This window comes from Xiphophorus maculatus, chromosome 21 (genome assembly GCF_002775205.1).
Source record: "Xiphophorus maculatus strain JP 163 A chromosome 21, X_maculatus-5.0-male, whole genome shotgun sequence".
Taxonomy (NCBI): Eukaryota; Metazoa; Chordata; class Actinopteri; order Cyprinodontiformes; family Poeciliidae; genus Xiphophorus; species Xiphophorus maculatus.
Genome location: NC_036463.1, coordinates 9,271,363 through 9,291,708, shown reverse-complemented (window position 1 = coordinate 9,291,708; position 20,346 = coordinate 9,271,363). Strand labels below are relative to the sequence as shown.

Sequence of the window (20,346 nt, the reverse complement as noted above, 5' to 3'; positions counted from 1 at the left end):
AATAAAAACACTTGTGCTTTTGAAATAATCTCCCTGAAAATTATGATTACAGTAATTACATGTTGTGTTTTATTAGTTAATTTAGTTTTCTAATAAAAGCAACATTTCCATAATGTGAAACTCATCTCCAGGGGAAAATATATTTAGAAAGAAAAAAAAAAAAGAAAAACTCTTGGAAGATTAATGAAGGATGAAGAATACTGGATCTGATCCCACTTAGCAGCTCTCAAGAGATCCTGCTGCTCCAGTCGCCCACAACTGACAGGAGTCCAGACGACATGAATGTATATTAAAATTAAAAACAACTTGGACCGTTTACAAATGCATCCTTGAATAATTCAGAACTGCCCTACATTTGGTGTTAAATATGCAATTTTGCCGGCAGCCAAAATCCCTCTTTTTTTTTCAGAGGCCACAGCCTTCAACTCGTCTCTATTCTGAGCAGAGGTTCATGCTCCATATAGTGGCGTGCCGTCGTGATCTAGTCTAGAGTTTAGGAAAGGGTGTAATTGCTCGTCTGAGATCTATAGAAGAGGAAGGAAAAAGATGATCCCCACCCTATAATTTACTGGGGGCTTTTAGTGGCCAACACCCTGGTTCTGATGCTCTGATCCTGCCCTACATAATCCAAGATCCGCAGTTCATACACTAGCATGATAACACCTGCTGCAGCAGATCAGGTGACAAACATCTATTTATGTAAATGTAATATTTTATCCTCTTGTCCGACAGTCAAACATCCTTCTGAGAACAATTTAAAACCGTGTACTCTCCAGAGATAACTCAAGTTTAAAATAAACATTTTTTCATTGGAAGAATACCATCTGGTCTGCCTATAGCACTGAACTGCTGTAGGTTATGTAGTCAGGAACAGTTTCATTTTTAGAAACATTCAACAATTATCCTTTCAAAGATATAAAATTCAATTTAAAAAGCTGTTGTACTGTAAACTGATGTGCAAATTAAGTTACTAGAATGACAGTATAGTCAAGTTTTAAAAATAGTTTCAAAACCACTAAATATGTAACAAGTTGTTTTAATGAGAAACCAGTGTTATGATTTTAGCATGAGTGGAGGTCATATTTTTTACTTCTTAAAACAAAAGTAATTGTGTCATGTTAAGTATTTGTTTAAATCTACGTCTTAATATTGTGACTTCTTTATTTTTCAAGTATATCGTACTGTTACAAATATCTTTCCTCAAAGGAAATTAGCAGATATAGGTGGAAATGTATTCATGTCAAACTTCTGAATGAATCCAACAAGAAGTGGTTTTATTTTGAAGAATGTGAAATGTCCAAAGAATGAGGTGGTAATCATCTAAAACTTCACCACATAGAGAACAATGAAGGGTTGGGAGGGTTTTCTTTTCCATGCCAAGTCAGAAGATTTGAATGATTTACAGCAAACCTTATAGCATCTGCATTTTAAACATTTTTGGTGAATCTAAAACAAAACCTGGTCCAAAACCATATATAACATACCAAATTATAAGCAAGGGGTGAATGAACAGAACAAGATGGAAGGCTGTGCCATTGTCATGACATGATAAACAGTGTACCAGGCAAACCGTGTGGTAATTATTATGAAGATACTGCATAAACTTATTGTCATTTGCATATCCCCATCAGATATGTGATGAGTGGTTTAAATACTGCCTCTCTTTTATCCCTAATTACATGAAAATAACATTTCTAAGTTTTAAACCTCATTTGAGTCAAAACTCAAGTATTTAGAGCACAAATCTAAGTCAAGTCTAAAGCCTTTGTTTTACAGACCTAAAAGCAACTAGAATTACCATCGTTGGTTAAAACGTACCACATTAAAAAGAAGATGAGATACAATACCTGCAGTACAAGTGGTTCTGGGTTGAATGCCAAAGTCATCAACAGCTGCATTCTCTCCGTGTCTTTCAAGTTCTTTAGCAGGAAGCTGCCCGAGTCTTTAGTTTCAGCATATCTTCGGACCACACGGTCCAACAACCTCTGTGAGGGACAATGCACCAGGTCCGACCAGCCCTCCACCACGCCTGGGGTGAGCAAGCGAACATCCCCGTTGATCCGGGCAAACTCAGTCTTGTACATGGCCTGGATGAGGTCACAGCGAGGTCTGCCTGTTGCCCTCTTGCAGATTTTCTGGTCTATTTCGGCCAGCTCCTGGTTGGAGCCAAGCCGCTTGAGCACCACACGTCGCGTTCCCTCCCTGGGCTCTCCGTACTGCGCGAAGTAAACATTTTTGACATTGAAGACGTCTAGAAACCTCAGGCGACCCCAGGTCTCAAAGGAAACCTGACCGTTCATGAACTTGCGGCACCAGCTGGTGCCGAAGCAGGCGGGACACTTGTTGAGGTTAATGAATCGTCTGTCAGTCAGCTCATTCTTCTGAAAGGAGGCGAACAGGTTGTGAGTGTTCATCAACAAGATGACAGACAAACCCAGCACTAACAGCAGCTTCAGACAGCGGTACAGTCGGCCCAGTTTGAGAGGCAGGAACCGCAGCATGTTGGGAACGGGTGGGGATGGTTGGGTACCAAGGGATGGGGAAGCAGGAAGGGTATCGAGTCAAATGTCAGGGAATAAACCTTAATGATTATCTGTCATAGTGCAGTGGAAATTTCTAAAGCTGCAGGCGGGGGCACGGTTGGCACATCTGCCCACTGCCGCTCTCTGGCAGTGGTGAGTGCGTCATGTTTTCTCTTCCTGGAGTCTGGGAGCCAGCAGTTCTGAAATTAAACACAGAGAGAAAAAGGAGAACTCATAACTTTGGGTAAAATAAAAGAGAACTGCATTGCGTAAATCTAAAATTGTCCCTTTGGTCAGAGATAACAATTTGAAAAATGGTTATTTCATCTTGCCCTAATCCAATTCCCAAAGTGTGAAACATCAAATAAAAAAAAAAATAAAAGACAAAAAAGCACTTTCTGTGGCATAAGAAATTGTCTCACAAATTTGAATTGCTTGGGTCATTTAGGAGATTTCATTACTTTTTGGGACAAAATGAGTTGGCCTACAGCCAATGCAATAAACTTGCCAGTGCCGTTAGAGCCCTCTCTTTCTTAAACTCCTTGAATATTCTACTGTGAGACATAAGCAGGGGGAAAGGGGAGAAAATAGTGTCAATGTTCAAATTAAGAGGAAATATACAACTCTCTTACAGCGTAAATGAAAACGTACACACTCTGAGGATGATTGCTCAGAGGAGCTCACACAAAAATCCATCACTTGTCCTCCTAAGAACGGCTAAATAACTCGCAGTCTGCTTGCCTTGACAGTTACGCTGCGCTCAGGAATCTTAGGAGGAATCTTGCTCTGCATTGTGAAGACAGTCACGCTGTGCAAAACTTAACCTTTGATCAGAGCTGCCCTGCTTCTTTTTAATCACACTTTGAAGTGGTTTCTTTGAAAAAAAAAAACACAAAAAAAAAATGGCGAGTGTCACTGGAATAACGTTTGTGATCGAGGGAGAGGGGGTTTGTGAATATCCCCACTAAGCAAACCGGTGTCAGAAGAGGAGTGAAATGGTAAAAGCAATGAATGAAAGAGATTAGGCAACAGAAGGAGAATAAAAGCTCCTGATAGTATACCCCTGATGAAGACATTCTAGACTCTCCAATCAGGTTTTTAGCAAAGAGTATTCTAAGGCGCTTTAAGAAAGACAATGACTCAGGCAACGCAAATTAGCCATTCTCAATTAGAACTCATTAAGACACGCCTATTAGGACTGCTGACTTGAGAGGGCATGGCTAACGAGGAGGCGCACTAGTACCATTAGCGGGCGTGTCAACGGGCTCCTTGGATTCTCCTCTCAGATCGAAGCAGCAGAGATTTTTAAAAGGCGAGGTTTAAGCGCAGCCAGGGAGCAGCGGTTCTGAAACGCCTGCAATGTGTCAGATAAGAGCAAAAAGCATTTACTCTTGCGTCTCGTTTCTGTCTGAGAAATACCTTGATCAGATCAGGCTAACATGACTAATGTAAAAATAGAAAATATCCAAAACATGGAGGATACACACAGTTGTGTCGCATATTTTTTTAAAAGGCAAAAACAGTTTTCATTTACTTCTCTGTACCATAAATAGAAAAGTTGCTTTATATCTTCTAAGAGGAAAAATTTAAACTTTCAAATTTCTTAAAGTAATTTGGGTCTGCTTCTTCAGCTGATATTTAATAAAGCACAAAGACCGTTATTTTAGACATGATATACATTTACAAAAAATACTTTTATAAAAGTACCTTAATTTAACTGGGATTGTACAGAAACAAACATACAATGTTATTCAAAGAAAGTATCTTACCTGGAACAAAACATGAGTTAGTATTTAAGCTCACTTCAACAAAAACAGAACTGGTGTGATAAATAAAACAAAATATCCAATGCCATTCAGAAAACACAACTTTCTTTTTTAAAGTACAGTACAATGAAAAAGTATTCATATCTCTTGAGACTTTTCCACATTTTGTCACCTTACAAACACTAACTTCAATTTATTTTACTGTGGTTTTATTGTTAATTTGAAGGAAACTGATAGATAGTTAAATATTAACAAATAAAATCTTACAACGTGTAGATTTGTACAAGCCCCCCGTTTACTCTGCTATACCTGAATTAAAATCCAGGGTAAACCATAAAACAATATGCCTTTAAACATCACACTGTGCACTACTCAATTGATTCCTGAAAGATGGCAGTGGCAGCATCATGATGTGGGTAGGTTTATCTTCAGCAGGAACAGGAAGTCGGTCATAGCTGATGAAAGGATGAACTTAGCTAGATACAGGGTGATTCTGGAGGGCAATCTGCTACAGGCTACAAAAAAGTTGAAATTGGGGCAGGGTGCACCTTGTAACAAGTTCAATCTCCAAACATAACCAGAGCTCCAAGGGAACTGTTAAGATCAGTGGTTCTCAACTGGTCAGATTTCGAGAGCCTCCACTTAATGACAAATCGTGACCCACATCAGTTAAGTTTTATGGAGCAAAAATATTGTCTTGTTTAATGATAAAATGGTACAACGGAATATCACAGCTTGTCAGCTCAATGATGAACCAAAACTAAATTTACACCGAGATGTAATTAAAAGACATTTATAAAAATTTAAAAAAAAATCCCTTTTCATAAAGAGAATCAAGTCATTTTGTGCACCAGACATAAAGATGTTCGCCTACTGTGACTTACTAAGGCTGTAACCAATAATTATTTTAGTAATCAAGCATTCTATTGATTAGTCTGATGACTAATCAAGTAAGGGATTAAAAAAAAGAATGTTAAAAAAAACAGTGGCACATTCTGCAGATTTTTCTTTTAACCACTCTAGCTTATTTTGTAGATTTATAAAAATTCATAAAGATACAAATAAATAATTAACTTCCTTTTTAAATAGGAAAATTATTCTATTACTTAAATGCAATGATGTAGTATTCCTTTACAGAAACAAAGAGTGAATACAGTTAAAATATATTAACATTTTAACATGTGAAAAGCTCAGTCTTTTCTGTTTGACTTATGAATAGGCTGATGTTGATTTACTTTATTAGCAAATTAATAATTGGATATTAAAAGGTGCCTAATAGTACATTCTTTTTAAATAATTTGAATCAGCTGAAGCTAAAACTATGCTACTTGAGGAGTATGGGTCTAACATATTTACACACAAAGAAGGATCTCATCTTAAATGCTAAATGTTTATGTGTTTTGTACAGTTTTGGCTTAATTACTGCTATGAGGAATGTTATTCTTACAGAAAAACGTCATGTTTCAATCTGTATATTCTAGTTAACTATTAACCAATTTCTAGATTAGTTGACAATTATTCAATAATCAATCATTTCAGCACTATGACTCAGCTTGAAAACAACTAAAAATGTGCTAATTTAGCTTAAAGCCCAGTCACCAAATGTATAAGAATATAGAGTTAAAAGATCCTGAGTGACATCATCAGTAGCAGTGATTTTAACTGAAAATACATTGAATTGAAATTAAAATGTGCAACTATTCTTTAAAAAAAAAAAATCTATGAATTATTGGCCTTTTCTTACAATTGCTAAATTAAAACATTGCCTACCTAAAAAAAGTAAACAAACTCCATGTTTGTTTTTGTTCCATATTATAGTTATGCACAACTTTGCATAACTGTAATCCCTTTCAATTGTTTTAAACAGTCCGTGACCTTAAAGGGACACACTGTGGATAGGGGTATGAATACTTTTACGAAGGAATACATAGTGGAGTTGTGCCTCCATTCCTTTCAAAAACGACAACTTCAGAAGGATTCACAAGGATGTGCTTGCCTTCTGCTGCAGAGACGCGAGAGGAAGCTGATTGCTTGAGAGGAAAACTGAATATCCTGCTGCTCTAAAAGCCCAATTCAAGTGCCGTTTAGTGTGTGACACAGGCAACCGCAGCAGATGTAGCTCCAAAATCTTGGGAGCAGATATGACATTTAAGTAGGATGAACTAAAGGCTTGAATGCCACCCCACAAAACCATAAAGTTGTTTCACCTCCCTCTTCATTTGGGAGAAAGACAGAAACAGCCTGGGTGAGCGACATCAAGAGCTGAACATCACTGACTAATGAGGTGCAAAAGGTGACGAGTGATACGGGCGATTATTTGCCGTTTTACTAAAGAGGTTTTATATAATTTGAACAAGATCAAATCATACAGCTGAATAAGGCAGCAAAAACATTAAAGTTCTTATACAGTTTTCTCATATACATGATGTTTTGTACTCTTAAATTCTTTTGGAGGAGCTGGCCCAAGTGACTGGAGAGAGGGAAGTCTGGTTCTCTGAGATTACGCTGCTGCCCTCATGACCTGACCCCCGAACATGACTGACTGATTGATTTATGGATGGACTCATCAAGGAGGACACAAAAGCATCCAGAACATCTGAAGCACTGCAGGCTTTACTTGCCTCAGTTAGAAGAAACATGTTTAACAAAAATAGTGTTTGAGCGTGTGCCCAATAGCTGGAGGCAGCTGTCTGGGGTTCTATTCCCGAGCTCAGCACTTTTGATGCATCTCTTCCCGTTCTCTCTCTGCCTGTTTCCTTATAACTGTGAGTAAAAGCTGCTGTTGACACAAATGTTTAGAAAAGACTGGGCAAAAATGGCCGCCATGGGTTTCCCCAAGACCACTGACCAGAAAGAACGCAAAGTCCTATCCGGGATTTAAAAAAAGAAAAAGGCATCTTGATGACCCGACAGACTTAGGAAAATGTTTAGTGGATCGACTTTTTTCATAGAACTTTTCAGAAGGTGTTTGTCCTGTTACATCTGGTGTAAAAAAAAAAAAAAAAGAATGTCAAGAAAAATCATACGACAAGGTGGTGGCAGTGTGATGGTCTGCTGCTGATATTTTAACAGACTGCTTACAAAAGCAGTGACACTGATACTTTAAACAAGCCTCTCTGCTGCCTGGGCATCAGTGATAAAACATACACTTTGAATCCTTAAAGATCTAAACAAGGGATCTAATTGGATCTCTAGACAAGACAGACTTAGTTTTGTTTCATTGAGTATTACTGGTATACACTAAATGACATTTTCTTTTACTTTTTATTCTTCTTAGAGTTTAATGGCACTACTGTGACAATGCTGTCAGATTACCGAAAGCATAATGTTTCTTTTCACTGGAAGATGCTGTCGGCACACAGCTAAGCCGCTGCTCCCTTGTCAAAAGCTCAACGTTCTCTTATAGTTACAGTTCTCATGAAAACATTAAAATTGGGTTTCGAGCAAATAAAAAGCCAGTACTTCATTAAAACTGTGACAAGCGAGACTTGTAAATACCGACTAGCTATAGCTTCAGACAGTAGCAGATCTGCATGAATGTTCTCTCATTTATTTAGCTGACAGTGAAAAAATGAGTAAAGTAGTGATCTGACCAAATCATCTTAGCAGTTGATAATTGTTTGAATCAACTTACGGTACTGTTGTTCTGCACATTAGTTGAAGCAACTGTAACGTCGTCTGATGTGACACATAGTTCCTCAAATTTCGGTCACAGAATGCTAACCATCCCCCCACCCGAGAACTAAAAACTTCACACAAACATGTCTGATTGCCACCAGATTAATGAAAAGCACCTTATGTATCAAACTTGATTAAGTGCACTAATTGTTCAAGTGATGGGTTAATTTACACAGGCCGTTCTGTTAATGAAAAAGACGTGAGGTGAGGCGATAACATCCTTAATATATTGTCAGTTGCGTCTATAAATCTAGCATATGGCTCATCTGTGATTCTTTTTCCTGGCAGTATTAGGCAGAGAATTTATCAACCAGGAAGTTAATAGATTAAAAAATATTTCCTGTAGCGGGCTGGTGCTGAAGTTTAAATCAAGATTAAATCATTCAGTTAATTGAAAGGATAATGTGGTGAAATAAGACTGGGATATTTTTTCCCCTCAATTAATTACTCATTGAGTGATTTTTTTAAAATTTATTTTACACCTGCAAAACCGTTTATTTAATTTGCTCAGGGTCTACAGCTAAACGCAGCAACCTTGACATTCATTGGCACTCCTGGAAAGGATAAGGAATGCACTGAGAAATTGGCCAAGTCATGCGATTTTCAGCTCGATCAGCCTTGATGAGGTGACTAACGGATAGGAAACTCAGAACTCCAATCTTTTTCCAATCAGTGAATGCCGCATGCATGAGCTCTACCACGTGTTGACACCGTGGTAGACACTGTTTGGTTTGGATTGTGTAATTGAGCGAAGAAAAGTCGGAGTTATTCAGTTTTTGCATCAGGAACAGAGTACAACAAAGTAGCTGTTTCATCTTTTAAAGTTTTCCATCTCTGTCATAAAATAGGGCTGGGCAATAAATATAAAAATATGTGTGTATACGTATGATCAATTTTAACAGAAAGTACATCTGATAGAATAATCTATAATTTCGCTGAACGCCGATCCAAAACCGCACAGCATTCTGGGGGATGTAGGCAGAGGAAAGGCTGTGACCTCTCAATTTCTCAAGGCCAGCTGAGAAAGGTGAGTGACATCAACTCAATTACTAATTGGTAAGCTAGAAACAACCTGTTGAGTGACTTGCACAACAGCAGAGTCAAGTTTCATTTATATTTTTAAAAATAAAAAAAACAATAGAGTGGAATGAAAGGAGAAAATGCATACAGCAGCTTGAGAAGAAATTTTGGGCAAAACAGGGAAGGTCACATCACCAGTTTGGCAGTATTTCAAATATTTCAAACAAAAAAACTAATCAATAGTTATAGACATTGACTGATATGAAATGGTAATATTGTGATGAAAGACATGGACTAGGAAATCTCGGCAAGTTTTGTAGATCAAAGAGTTGAAGTAAGGATTATCAAGGCAATTGCACATAAAGATGATAGCAGCATTAGGGAAGGTTTAGTGGACTAGCCATTATGTTTTTAACACATATTTCCCCCCCACAAGGAATAAATACACTTCTGTTTAAAGTTGAATTTTTACAAAATTTCTGATAATTATTTAGAGGTGACTTTATTGCAACATATTTCTTTATTTTCAGGCTTTTTAAACAGGGTATACCTGTTTAGAGCTCCTTCAGCCAATAAATGATAAACATTTACCCATATGTGTGAGTTAATGGCATACTGTGAGGCACTGAAGCACCAAGGTTACCAACTAGAGTTTTTGACAAGGGTAAAGTTCAGTTGAATCTCTAAAAAAGCCAGATGCTTTGCATTCAAGCACAGATGTTACACACTGGAATACATAGTGTTAACCTTTAAAGCTGAGTTGTCTTTTCAGTCAAACCTGACAGTGCTCACAGAAAACTTGTGTTTCTAATTAGTCACCCCCACACTATTGCTCTCCCACGGTGACACAGAGATAAAGAGAGATGGCCTAGATCAAGAGGAACACATTATTTGGAGCAAGCACCAATTCACCTTTCATCATTAAAAAAATACCAAATTTGGAACTTGAGGGTTGGGGGGAACAAGAAAAAAAAAAGTTTGTCAGCATGCTTTTTCTACAAAGTACTTCGGAGAGCACTTTCCAAGAAAAGAGGGCAAATCAAAAGGGTGCCTGACTCCTCATGCATTGGAGATGAGTCTTGCAAGCAGAACGTTCCAAGTTTGGCAGATGTTAAGAGCCGCAAAATGGCTCATTACTGGGACTGAAGAAAGCACAAGATAAAGCAACAGGCTCAGCGTAGGCTTAAAACAGAATGGCAAAGGTCGACACAGTGGAGGAGGACAGGGTAATCTAATATTTCGTTTTGCATTAAACTTACATTTTGACAGAATAACTGATAAGACAGAGGGAGGTTAAAATGGAAATGTTCACCCATTTTCCCCAGCTCTTTGTGTAAAACTGGTTTCAGATAATGGGAGTACAAAGGAAAAGCTGACATTTGGGGGTAAGTGGTTTCTTTCGCGGCACCTGGGGGTAAACTTCATTACAACATAATGAAGTCAAGCCACACAGCAACATGCTTGATTTATTCCACTGGAAATGCAAAAGGACGGTGCATGTTGGAATTATGAGGACTCAGTCAAATGGAGCAAAATATGCGTCTAATTAAAATCCAGCAAAAAGGGAAACTTTGAGTTATTGCTTTTGTGACTGAATCAGAGCGGCTGTTCTTCTCTGTCTGACAGGACGCACACACAAACGCACTAATGTCTGCTCGGGAGGCTGCCAGCATCATCACAAAGCCCCAAAGCTCAGGAAAGAATCCGCTCTATAGCCCCCAGCCTCCGGTCACGTTGCACTGTCCGCTTCTTGCTGTGGAAACAAACTACTGTAGCCAAGATTACTGATGGGGCAAATCGATAATGTTTTATCATAAAAAACTTTTTTTTCAGCAACAGCTGGATCGCCTCGAAACAGCAAACATGTGGGACAGTGAGACGCAAGTGAAAGGGGACGTTTTGACACACAGACAAATAAAGTGCTTCCAATATCTGCACAAATTACCTGCGTCACTTTAACATTAGCTTATCCGTCTCATCCTTAAATCATAGAGCAGGTGGTTTTAAGAGAATATCAATATTGTGCACGCTGCAACAAAAAGATGCAGCAAATCAGAAGCACAGGCAGGTTTGGATTCCAAAGCAGATATTTGTTTTGTTTGATTTACTCAACAGCATGTTTCACAACCTACATCCCTCTGCTGGATTTTGAAGAGCCATCCATTGATTTAAGTCCATGCAGTAAGCTAGAGAAACACATCAAGTTTGGCAACGTTATTGATTAAAAACAAGCTGTTGAAAGATGCTGCAATTTGAAGTAAAAAGATGGTGGAAAACGTTTGGACAATTGACTGATTACATGACGTTTCCAGACAAGTTCGCCTGTCTGCTGTAGTTGTTGTTTTAGCTTTAAGTCGACTTCCAAGTAAAAAATAAATAAAAATAAAACTACACCGCTCCCTTGGGAGCTTTTAGGCAGCAATTACAAAACAACCCACCCGCAGAGCAATCAGAAACATTCAAATCAACCACCAGCAGAAAGTCTTAAATGAATCTTTTATACAATTCTAGTAAGATATTTTTATGTGAAATTAAATCAAGGGCACAACTGTGAAAGCCCTGCAAAGGAAATTATTTTCTTACTTTTGTAGGTTTTAAATTTAAATAAAGATTTTTCAAAGATGTTAAAAAGTTAAACAACTTCTATATTTTAAACTTTTCAAGATCAATTTTATCTTAAAACTATCAGGATCTAAAAAAAACACAAACAAACAAACAAAAAAAAACTCAAGCCATTGTTTTTTAAGCACAGGCAGGCAACTCCAGTACTGATGTCCGTAGGTTCATTAACTTTAACCCCTTCTGTCAGTATATATTAATAGTACTGTTTTGATGGCAGGTTTTACCCAACCAATTAAAACAATTATACTTTTAAGCCAAACCCAGTTAAATATGCACAAATAGTAATGAATGCTGTAATGAATGAAGCTATAATAAGTCTCCTTCAACACCAGAAATTTAAGACACCAGTAAAAATGTCATTCAAGACCTCTTAGGACCTATTAATGCTGAAATTTTCAATTTTTGAAAGCAATAATTTAGGCTCTTTAAAGCCCCACGGCAGCCATATACTACGGAGTGAATCTCACAATAAATGTCTTTTAGCAATTAATCTAAATTATGTTTTTTGTCTAAACTAGAAATTCATCAATAAGAGATTGGAAAGCCTTTATCTGCAAGTTAAATACTGAAAAAAAATACATATTTTCTATTCCTTAATTGCATTAACACAAAGATTTTTGCACCATTTCCAGTTTATAAAACAATTATTATTAATTAAAAGCATGCAATTTAATGTTCCCAAAAACATTAATAAAGTTTAGGAACATATTTTCTCATGCATAAACTCAATACGACTTATATTGTAACCCCCTCCGTTTTATTTTGGAGTCATAAGAAGCCCCCCATTAAGGAAACTGCAGCACAAATCAGCAAGTCAAACTTTAAAGAAGATTTGAGATCAGCATGAGTAAAGAAAAGCCTCATCAGTCCACCTCCGTACAATGTTATTATTGGGCAATAATCTCATGTAGGAACCTGTTGATGATGAGCAGTTATCGTTTTCATTTAAAAGCTATGGTGAATTTGATCTATCCCAAAAACTGACACCATGATTGAGTGTGTTACTTTAACTACGCACTTGTTTGTACTCTGAGAACATCAAGACAAATTGCACATGATTAAATGAAGTTAGAGTGATACGTTTAGCCACACTGTATTTTATTAGATAGTTAGTCAAATAATTTTTTAGAGCAGCATTAGATGGTGTGTTCGGTATAAATGTAGTGACAGATTTTGTACCTTAAAAAAAACGGAATGAATTTGCAAATACAATTTATCATTTTTGCAAAAGATTTGCAGTGGTGTAGCTTGTTTTAGGTTGTCTGAATATTGTACCAGCATCTTTTCTACCTCCTTTTTTTTCTCCTACGTTTTAATAACATTACTAAAAAATATATCAGCTGTGTATTAAATTCTTAATGACGCTTTATTGTAAGCTTTTTGTTCATTACAAGATAACTTTGCATAGTGTGAACAAATCTGTATTGTAAACAGTTTTGTCTAAGTTAGGAAAATTATTAAAAGGGAGATTATTTGAAATAGATTAGGTAGAATTGTTGTACTGATTACAGAAAGCCTCCTTGTGACCACGAGGGGTTTTATCTTAGAAGTTAATGATCTTTCAAGTCCCAACAGTGACGCTCAAAGTATCACTGAACCGCTGAGAAACACAAAGGAGTTTTTTTCTGCGTTTAGAAATTGGTAGAATCTGGGTTTCAAGACGCAGACTCCACTAACTCAAGATAAGCCAGCTCACGTGTGATTCAGCGATATGAGAAAAAGAGAAGAAACAATGAAACAAACCTGACAGACTTCTCCACTCTTCTGGCTGTGAAGTAATAGTGAAATGGTCAGAGCTCACTCAGCTGGTATCATTCTTTAAAGTTGCGCCTACTTTCGAGTCGAGCGTACGGTGCTTTAAAAAAAAAAAAAAAAAAAAAAAAAAAAAATCTTAGCCAACGCTTATCTCTTCACGGAAAAGCCGTTTCTCCAGAGCTCGACGACTCCACACGGACTTCCAGTTTTCAGCTCAGTTACACACATCTAGCTGAAGAGCTAGCCTGCTAGCTGCTGAAATAAACACTTGGCTTTGTGGGGGCTCTTAACTCTTCAATTTCCGGATCTTTTTTTTCCGATTGGACGTAAAGGTCCCTCTTCACAGGGGGCAGCAGCAGACGTGTCGTGTACAAACGTTCATTTTTGTCCCCCTTTTAATAGTCCTCTTTGTGCTCACACAATTTCTTCTTTTCTCCTTCTCTCAGACAGCCGCTCACTCCTCTTCAACACACCACAATGGGTTCTGTGCCGACTCTTTTCAACACAAGCATCTTTACGGGTTACGACGTCCGACGTCGCTTTGCGGCAGTGGTTGCTTAGCGACATTTTTAATACATGTTGTCGAGTCTGGAACCCCGCCTCCCTGTCCATAATTTCTCCCTTTTTATTATTCTCATCGCATTAAGAACTCTAAGATTGAGCGAAATGAACCCTTATTTTGGGTTTATTTATGAATATTTTTACAAAGAGCTCAGGCTTCATGTGTGCAAGGTGCAAGATGCTGTAAGGATCCATGCATGGATGTTGGATAGACTTATAAGAAACATTAAATACAATTTTTAAAATGGTCATAAAATACAAAGTGAAATTAGAAATTGACATTTTTTCATAGTCAGGTATCAAATTGTATGATTAGCATACAATTATATATGAGGCGCTCTTTGTTCATTCATATTCGAGTATGATTACAAATATCGAGTACAAATATGATTGTGGTGTTAAAGAGTTTAAACTCTTAAACTGCAAAATATTAATGGATTTAGACAAGGATGAAGAAAAAAAATTGTAACAGTTATTGCATTTGGAGCCAAATCGAAAGTACTCACCCCGATGTGTATAGGCAGTGACGTCACTGGAGCACATATTTGCACAAATGCAGGTGTAGTGGGTGGATATAAGTAGGTTATGTTTTGTTTCTCTTTCTTTCTTTATCTATTAATAATTATAGGTTGTATTTCCCACAATCACAAAGAACGAAATGAATAATACAATTACTGGATTTTCTTATCAAACCCCACAATAAATATATAAACATTGCTCGTTGATTTTAGTTGCAAAATAGATATTAAAGTGAAATTCAAGGTTACTTTTTTGTATTAAAAATGCGAATAGGCAAAAATTGATGTTTAATACAATAAAAACTTAAAATCTCAAATATAAGGGAAAATATTTTTCAGTAGTGGTTCACCGCAAGGAAAGTACAATTGTCTCAACTTCCATGGATTATGAATAAATTTGTGAATATAACCTGATACATTTTCCACCACAAAAATGACTTTTAGCTCTAGAAACGTTTACTACAGCATCAATGAGCAGCAAGATTTTACTGAGATTTTGAAGGCACTGTCTGCATTAGTTTGTCTACTGCGCCATCTGGTGGAAGATGAAAAACCTTACTCATAACTTGCGAAATAAGTATCCCCAGCAATCATACAAGCCAAAAATATATATGTATATGAATAGTGCAAAAATAAAAACATTAAACTGAAAGCATTTAGTCGTGTACCAGCAAATACGGAAAATCACAATTCTAAAAAAAAGACAAGTTAAATGCAATAATAAGAAGCATGTAGTTTACTTCACAAAAGCTAGAATAAAGGAAAAAAATACATTGAAATTGGCACAGAAAAAAAAAGATCAAATGCAAGGCCAGTTAGTGGCAAACGAAGTAGCTAGACAATAAAGATGGTTGACAAATTAAAAAGCTAATTCTTCGATTTAAAAAAAAATGTCCGCACTGTCTGATATTCTTTAGTTTTTGTGTTCATTTTCAGAGTCTAGACTTGTCCACGTTAGGTAAAAATATATTTCACCTTGCTCGTCTTTAAGTAATTACATACTAAGATCAATATCATCTAAGACTTTCTTCTCTTAGAAGTTTATCATTAATCCGTGACGAGAAAACAAGAATTTCCGAGTTATCTGAAATGCGTCATGCACGCTGCAGATGCGGATGTTGCAGCGGCGTCTTTCCGAAGTCTCACTGTTAACTCAGAGGAGGAAAGTTTGACCCAAACACCGTGAAGATGTCAAACACCGCGAGGGGCCGACAAGATAGTGCGGCACTGTTTGTTCTCTCCGCAGTATGCTTAGCCTTAATAACAATTATCAGCGTTTGGAAATTAAAGCAATTCAAATACAGACTCATTAATGAAGCTGGAGGTGCAATGTTTTACGGTAAGTAACTCCAGACCCACGTCTTACAGAGTAAATCGCGGAAGCTGCTGCTCAGCAACACTTCCTGGACTCAGTTCAATTAATGTGCCACAATGTTTATTTCACAAAAGTTAGGACATTACAGGGGCATCTTTGTAAATTAGATTATCATTGAACAGTACATTTATTCCAGTAACTCAATAAAACTAAATAAAAGTAGATTAATTGCACACAGAGTCGCATAATTGGGGTTTATTTTAATCGATTGTTGCTTACATCTAAGCAACAATTAAAATAAAGTAACCTGTTTCTCAGAAAATGTTAATTTTGCCTAAGGTCAACTAGAGAAAAGGAATACAGACATACTATATAGGACAGGGGTGTCCAAACTTTTTGCAAAGAGGGCCAGATTTGATAAAGTCAAGATGCCCGGGGGCCAATAGTTTGTTCGGACATTTTTTATCTACAAAAGTTTCACACACCGTTATAAAACAATTTTCATTGTCACAATTATCTTTATTTTTCAAATGACAAAATAACCAAATATAAGCCACTCAGGCAAATGAGAACAACTCTAAAAACCCAAATTCTGCCTTTCATTCATATCTGGAGAGTCAGATAACATTGAACAAACTGTATGAAATACCTTAAATTTACATGAGTTTAAAAATATCTTTGCCTCAAGAACATTTTAAACAGGAGTTATAAGTAATGCAAAGTTGTCTGTTATTATTAAATCTTAAAACAAGTGAATTTTGCTCTTGTCATTTACAATATCTACAGGTTCATAACCAAATCTTACTCAAGAGTTTAATAAAAATAAGTGCCATAAATCCAGGTGCATAAATGTTTTTTGGCTCTTCACTGCTGATAGTGACAGACGTTGCCGTTCAAAACACTCAGTTTCATGTCCTCAGCTCTCAGTGCCACACTGTTACTGCCAGGCAAACATTTTTCTCAAAATCTTGCTTCTTCTCAGGGCAAAATGTTCTCCACCATTTTCATAACACAGTCTTTGATAAATGTACCTCCAGTAGAAGGTTTGCCATGTTTAGCTATTAACATTAACTTCATAGCTTCTTTGGTATTTTCTTTTGACTCACAGGCCCAAAGAAATCGCTGTTGTGATGCCAGGGCAGCTTGGAGCTGCTTCAGTTTTTCAGCACGGTCACTTCCTGTTAGCTTGTTGTATGTGTTAGCATGTTTAGTCTGGTAGTGTCTCTTTACGTTGAAATCCTTAGACAAGGCAACCGTCTCATTACAAATTAGACAAGCACAATTGGCTTGATTTTCATTGAAGTATTATAATTCCCATCTCTCTTGAAAGCGGCGGCCCTCACTGTAAACTGGTTTTCTTTGCAGTGGCCATGGCAGAAATGAGTGGAGAGCGGTTCGCTGCACGGAGGCAGAGACTGATAGTATTAAAGTGGTGCTGCCACCATTTGGTGAAAGGAGGAATTACAGTTTCAAGTTTTATGATTTATTTATTCTGTTTCACGGTGCAGGCGGGCCATAAATAATACATTATAAAACCGAAGCTGCGGGCCGTATGAAATCTGACCGCGGGCCGTGATTGGCCCCCGGGCCGGACTTTGGACATGCCTGATATAGGATCATGTTATGGTCTGCCCATTATTGCTCCCTTGATCTCAGAGAAATAAAATTGACTAATTGACAGCAGGGGATGTGCAATATACTACAAACTTGTAAAGGACATTTGGACAGGAAAAAAATATAATTTAATTATGTAAGTCCAGTGAATTGTGCCGGTAATACATTTTGTGATGCTCCTGCTAAAGCAGCAGAGACTATTTTATGGGGACATTAAGATGTTGCAGTAAAGAGATTAAGAAACTGTATTGCCAAGCAACTTAGTTTTCCTTTAGTCAGATGAAAAGTTCTATTCTGTTACTCCTTATTCAGGTCTGTGTTCACAATACAGTAAACCGAAAGCTGAAAGAGTATTTGTTTATTGCATTTAAGTCATAACATCATTACTATATTCACTACTATTATCGCATGATTTTCTTTTACTGCTCAGCCCTAAGCTGCAACAAGCGTAAGGCAAAATTGGAAAGATAATAATCAGCCATTATGCTATATTTGCATTAATTTTTTTTATTTTTTATTATGTGATTGACCTTGATTACATTTTGCAAGCATTTTTTTTTTTTGTGAATCTTTTGCAGGTGTCTTTCTGGGCTTAGCCATCAGGTACTTGTGGGTGGACCGAGAGGAGCATTTGGAGAACATGGGCAGTGTTTGTTCTTGCCACGGTCTAAACAACACTCCTCATGTCATAATGGTCAACCTCTCATCCCGTGAGCACTGTTATAGACTTATTGAAAAGAAGGGCCAAAGATGCTCGCAGCTCCCAAGTCCTCACACGGTAACTATGGCAATTTAATTTGACCTTCAGCGGAGATGCATGGCAAAGCAAATCTTTTACACGGATAAGCTTTTGTGTGTTGTATGATTAGTACAACTTGACGCATCCTACAAGCTCACTGGCTTTGAAAAGACGTTTAATTAGCATCGGAGCAGGAATGTTTGAAGCGTTCTGGATGCACCCCAAGAATTTGCATCAACAGGATCCTCTAATGGCTTCTGGTTATTAGTTTTCCGGGTCGTTTTCATGGTCCGTTTGTTATTAGAAAAGCACAGTAGCGCATGTAAAGAAAGGAAGACAGCTATTTAATTCATATTAGGGATTATTAGGGGACAAATACGGAAGATTGCTTTTTCCATGTGTTGTATAAGGACACTCAAGTGAAGCAGCTTATTTTCATTCTTAGGTTGATATATATAGCAATAACAAACTCAAACTCTTTGAATGCATAATTTAACCTGCTTGAAAAAATGTCTACTCAGGACAATTTCCCAGTTTGTTGTCTACATCCTGAATTCCCATAATAAGATACTTTGGCAGGGGGATATTGGTGGCAGATTGCACTGCACTGCAGAAAAGAGAGCAAAGTGTCTGAGCAGACACTGCAGTTCTTTTCCTCTTGAATAGACACCTCACACTTCAACCTGTGGCACAGAGCGCAGTAATGGATATAGATAGCTTCCATCCTTTTTAAAATGACAGGCTCTATTATAACACAGGCACTAAAGCATACAGTGACGTGTACAGTTTATGGTAATTGTAGCCTTGAAGAGATTTATGGCTGATGAAGATTTAGAGAGGTGGAAATGGGGGTAATTAATTTCATTTATAAATGCTGCAGCGAGATCATTATACCTAAGAGAATGAAGATTTTATGTAGGAATATGCTCTGTCATTGTTTTCTTATCAACTCCATTAGAGAAATGGTGTTTAAAATGCTGATCAGAAAGTTTTAGTCTATAAAGACACATTTCTTTATGCTACATCTCAAGCCTGTATTTTTTGCACAAACCTAACTTGGAAGGCAAAACATGGGGGCACACTTTTCTTGAAATTTCAGCTTAATTACTGTAAGATCATTACAAATCAAATGCAATAATCATGCATTTGATTATCATTTAGCTGAAATGACATTGAAAAACACAGAAAAATATTTGTGTTATATAGATTAACTGCACATGGAAGGATTTATTTCAGCAATTTAATTCTGTAAAGTTTCTGGCCTACATCTAATGTATAATAAGTATAAGCTTTATATAAAAAGGGGCAGTGAACAACTCAAACATAAATGTAACCATTTGATGTGCATGAGCTAATGAAAATTATTTTACATGAAAAATATTATACTGTATTATGTTATGGCCTTCACAAACATGTGGAAGTCTGCTTTTACAGTTGTCTGCACCTGATAGCCTCCACAGTAAGAGGAACTAAGAAATGTTCACTACCAAAGAAGCTGACTTTTCACAGACTCTGTCAAAGTGTAGTAATGAAAAGTTAAGTGGATGGGAAAAGTTAGGTATAAAAAAGAGCACAAGCAGCAGGGACAAAAACAGACATGACAAAATGTTACAGTAAAGTCTAAGAGTTTTGGGGAGAATAGATGTGAACTGTGGTGGAATGAGTGCTTCAGCAGTAACAACACACAGACTTCTCCATATTCCTTGTTGAACCCGAGATAACATCAGAAGCAAGTCACTACTCTGGAGTGGGCTTATCCTGTACCCCATAGTTTCTGGCTCCAAAATGTTTGCTTTTCAACAGCTGAATGGTGCTGACCTACGTTCCAGTACTTGTAATCAATATTTTCTCGGTGTAAATAGCAATCTTTAAAATAAGTGTTTGAAAAATTATGTTAAATAAAAATGAGCTGACATGTGTAAAAAAAAAAAAATGAAGAATTTACAATAATTAACAGTAAAACCTTGTGGCAAACTATCAGAATTTATCCTTGAGTGATTAAAACAACAGTATAGAAAAAACAACATCAATATACTAGCATCCGAGATTGTATTTTAGTGATTTGATGGGAGAAATTTGACATATGAAAAGGCCAGGTAAGTTATTTTCTGAACTTCACACATACACTCAGCAAGCATGAATGTGGAGTGTGTTTAGAAATTTGTTGATGAAGCTTAGGGGGATGTTTTAAACCAGGAAGTGACCAGCTGTGAACCTTACAAATCATCCAGGCCAA

The 20,346-nt window shown here is 37.1% G+C and overlaps 2 protein-coding genes across 3 annotated transcripts in view; one reads left to right on the top strand and one right to left on the bottom strand.

The window, feature by feature from the left end:
- Positions 1 to 13,868, bottom strand: part of c21h3orf58 (chromosome 21 C3orf58 homolog) — a 35,188-nt gene extending 21,320 nt beyond the window's left edge. Inside the window, exons 1-2 of one of the 2 annotated variants that reach the window (XM_005797807.3) lie at positions 13,352 to 13,868; positions 1,848 to 2,722 (exon numbers count right to left, since the gene is read on the bottom strand). In XM_005797807.3, coding sequence (XP_005797864.2) covers positions 1,848 to 2,501 — 654 coding nt within the window. In that variant the 5' untranslated portion in view covers positions 2,502 to 2,722; positions 13,352 to 13,868. Of the gene's footprint in view, positions 1 to 1,847; positions 2,723 to 3,765; positions 3,789 to 13,351 lie in introns of those variants that run through there. The other variant, XM_023326469.1, reaches the window with a different exon arrangement.
- Positions 13,869 to 15,592: 1,724 nt separating this feature from the next.
- The window catches only part of LOC106699607 (sodium/hydrogen exchanger 9), a 76,999-nt gene continuing 72,245 nt past the window's right edge, over positions 15,593 to 20,346 (top strand). Inside the window, exons 1-2 of the mRNA XM_023326022.1 lie at positions 15,593 to 15,781; positions 17,950 to 18,149. Coding sequence (XP_023181790.1) covers positions 15,631 to 15,781; positions 17,950 to 18,149 — 351 coding nt within the window. The 5' untranslated portion in view covers positions 15,593 to 15,630. The remainder of the gene's footprint in view (positions 15,782 to 17,949; positions 18,150 to 20,346) is intronic.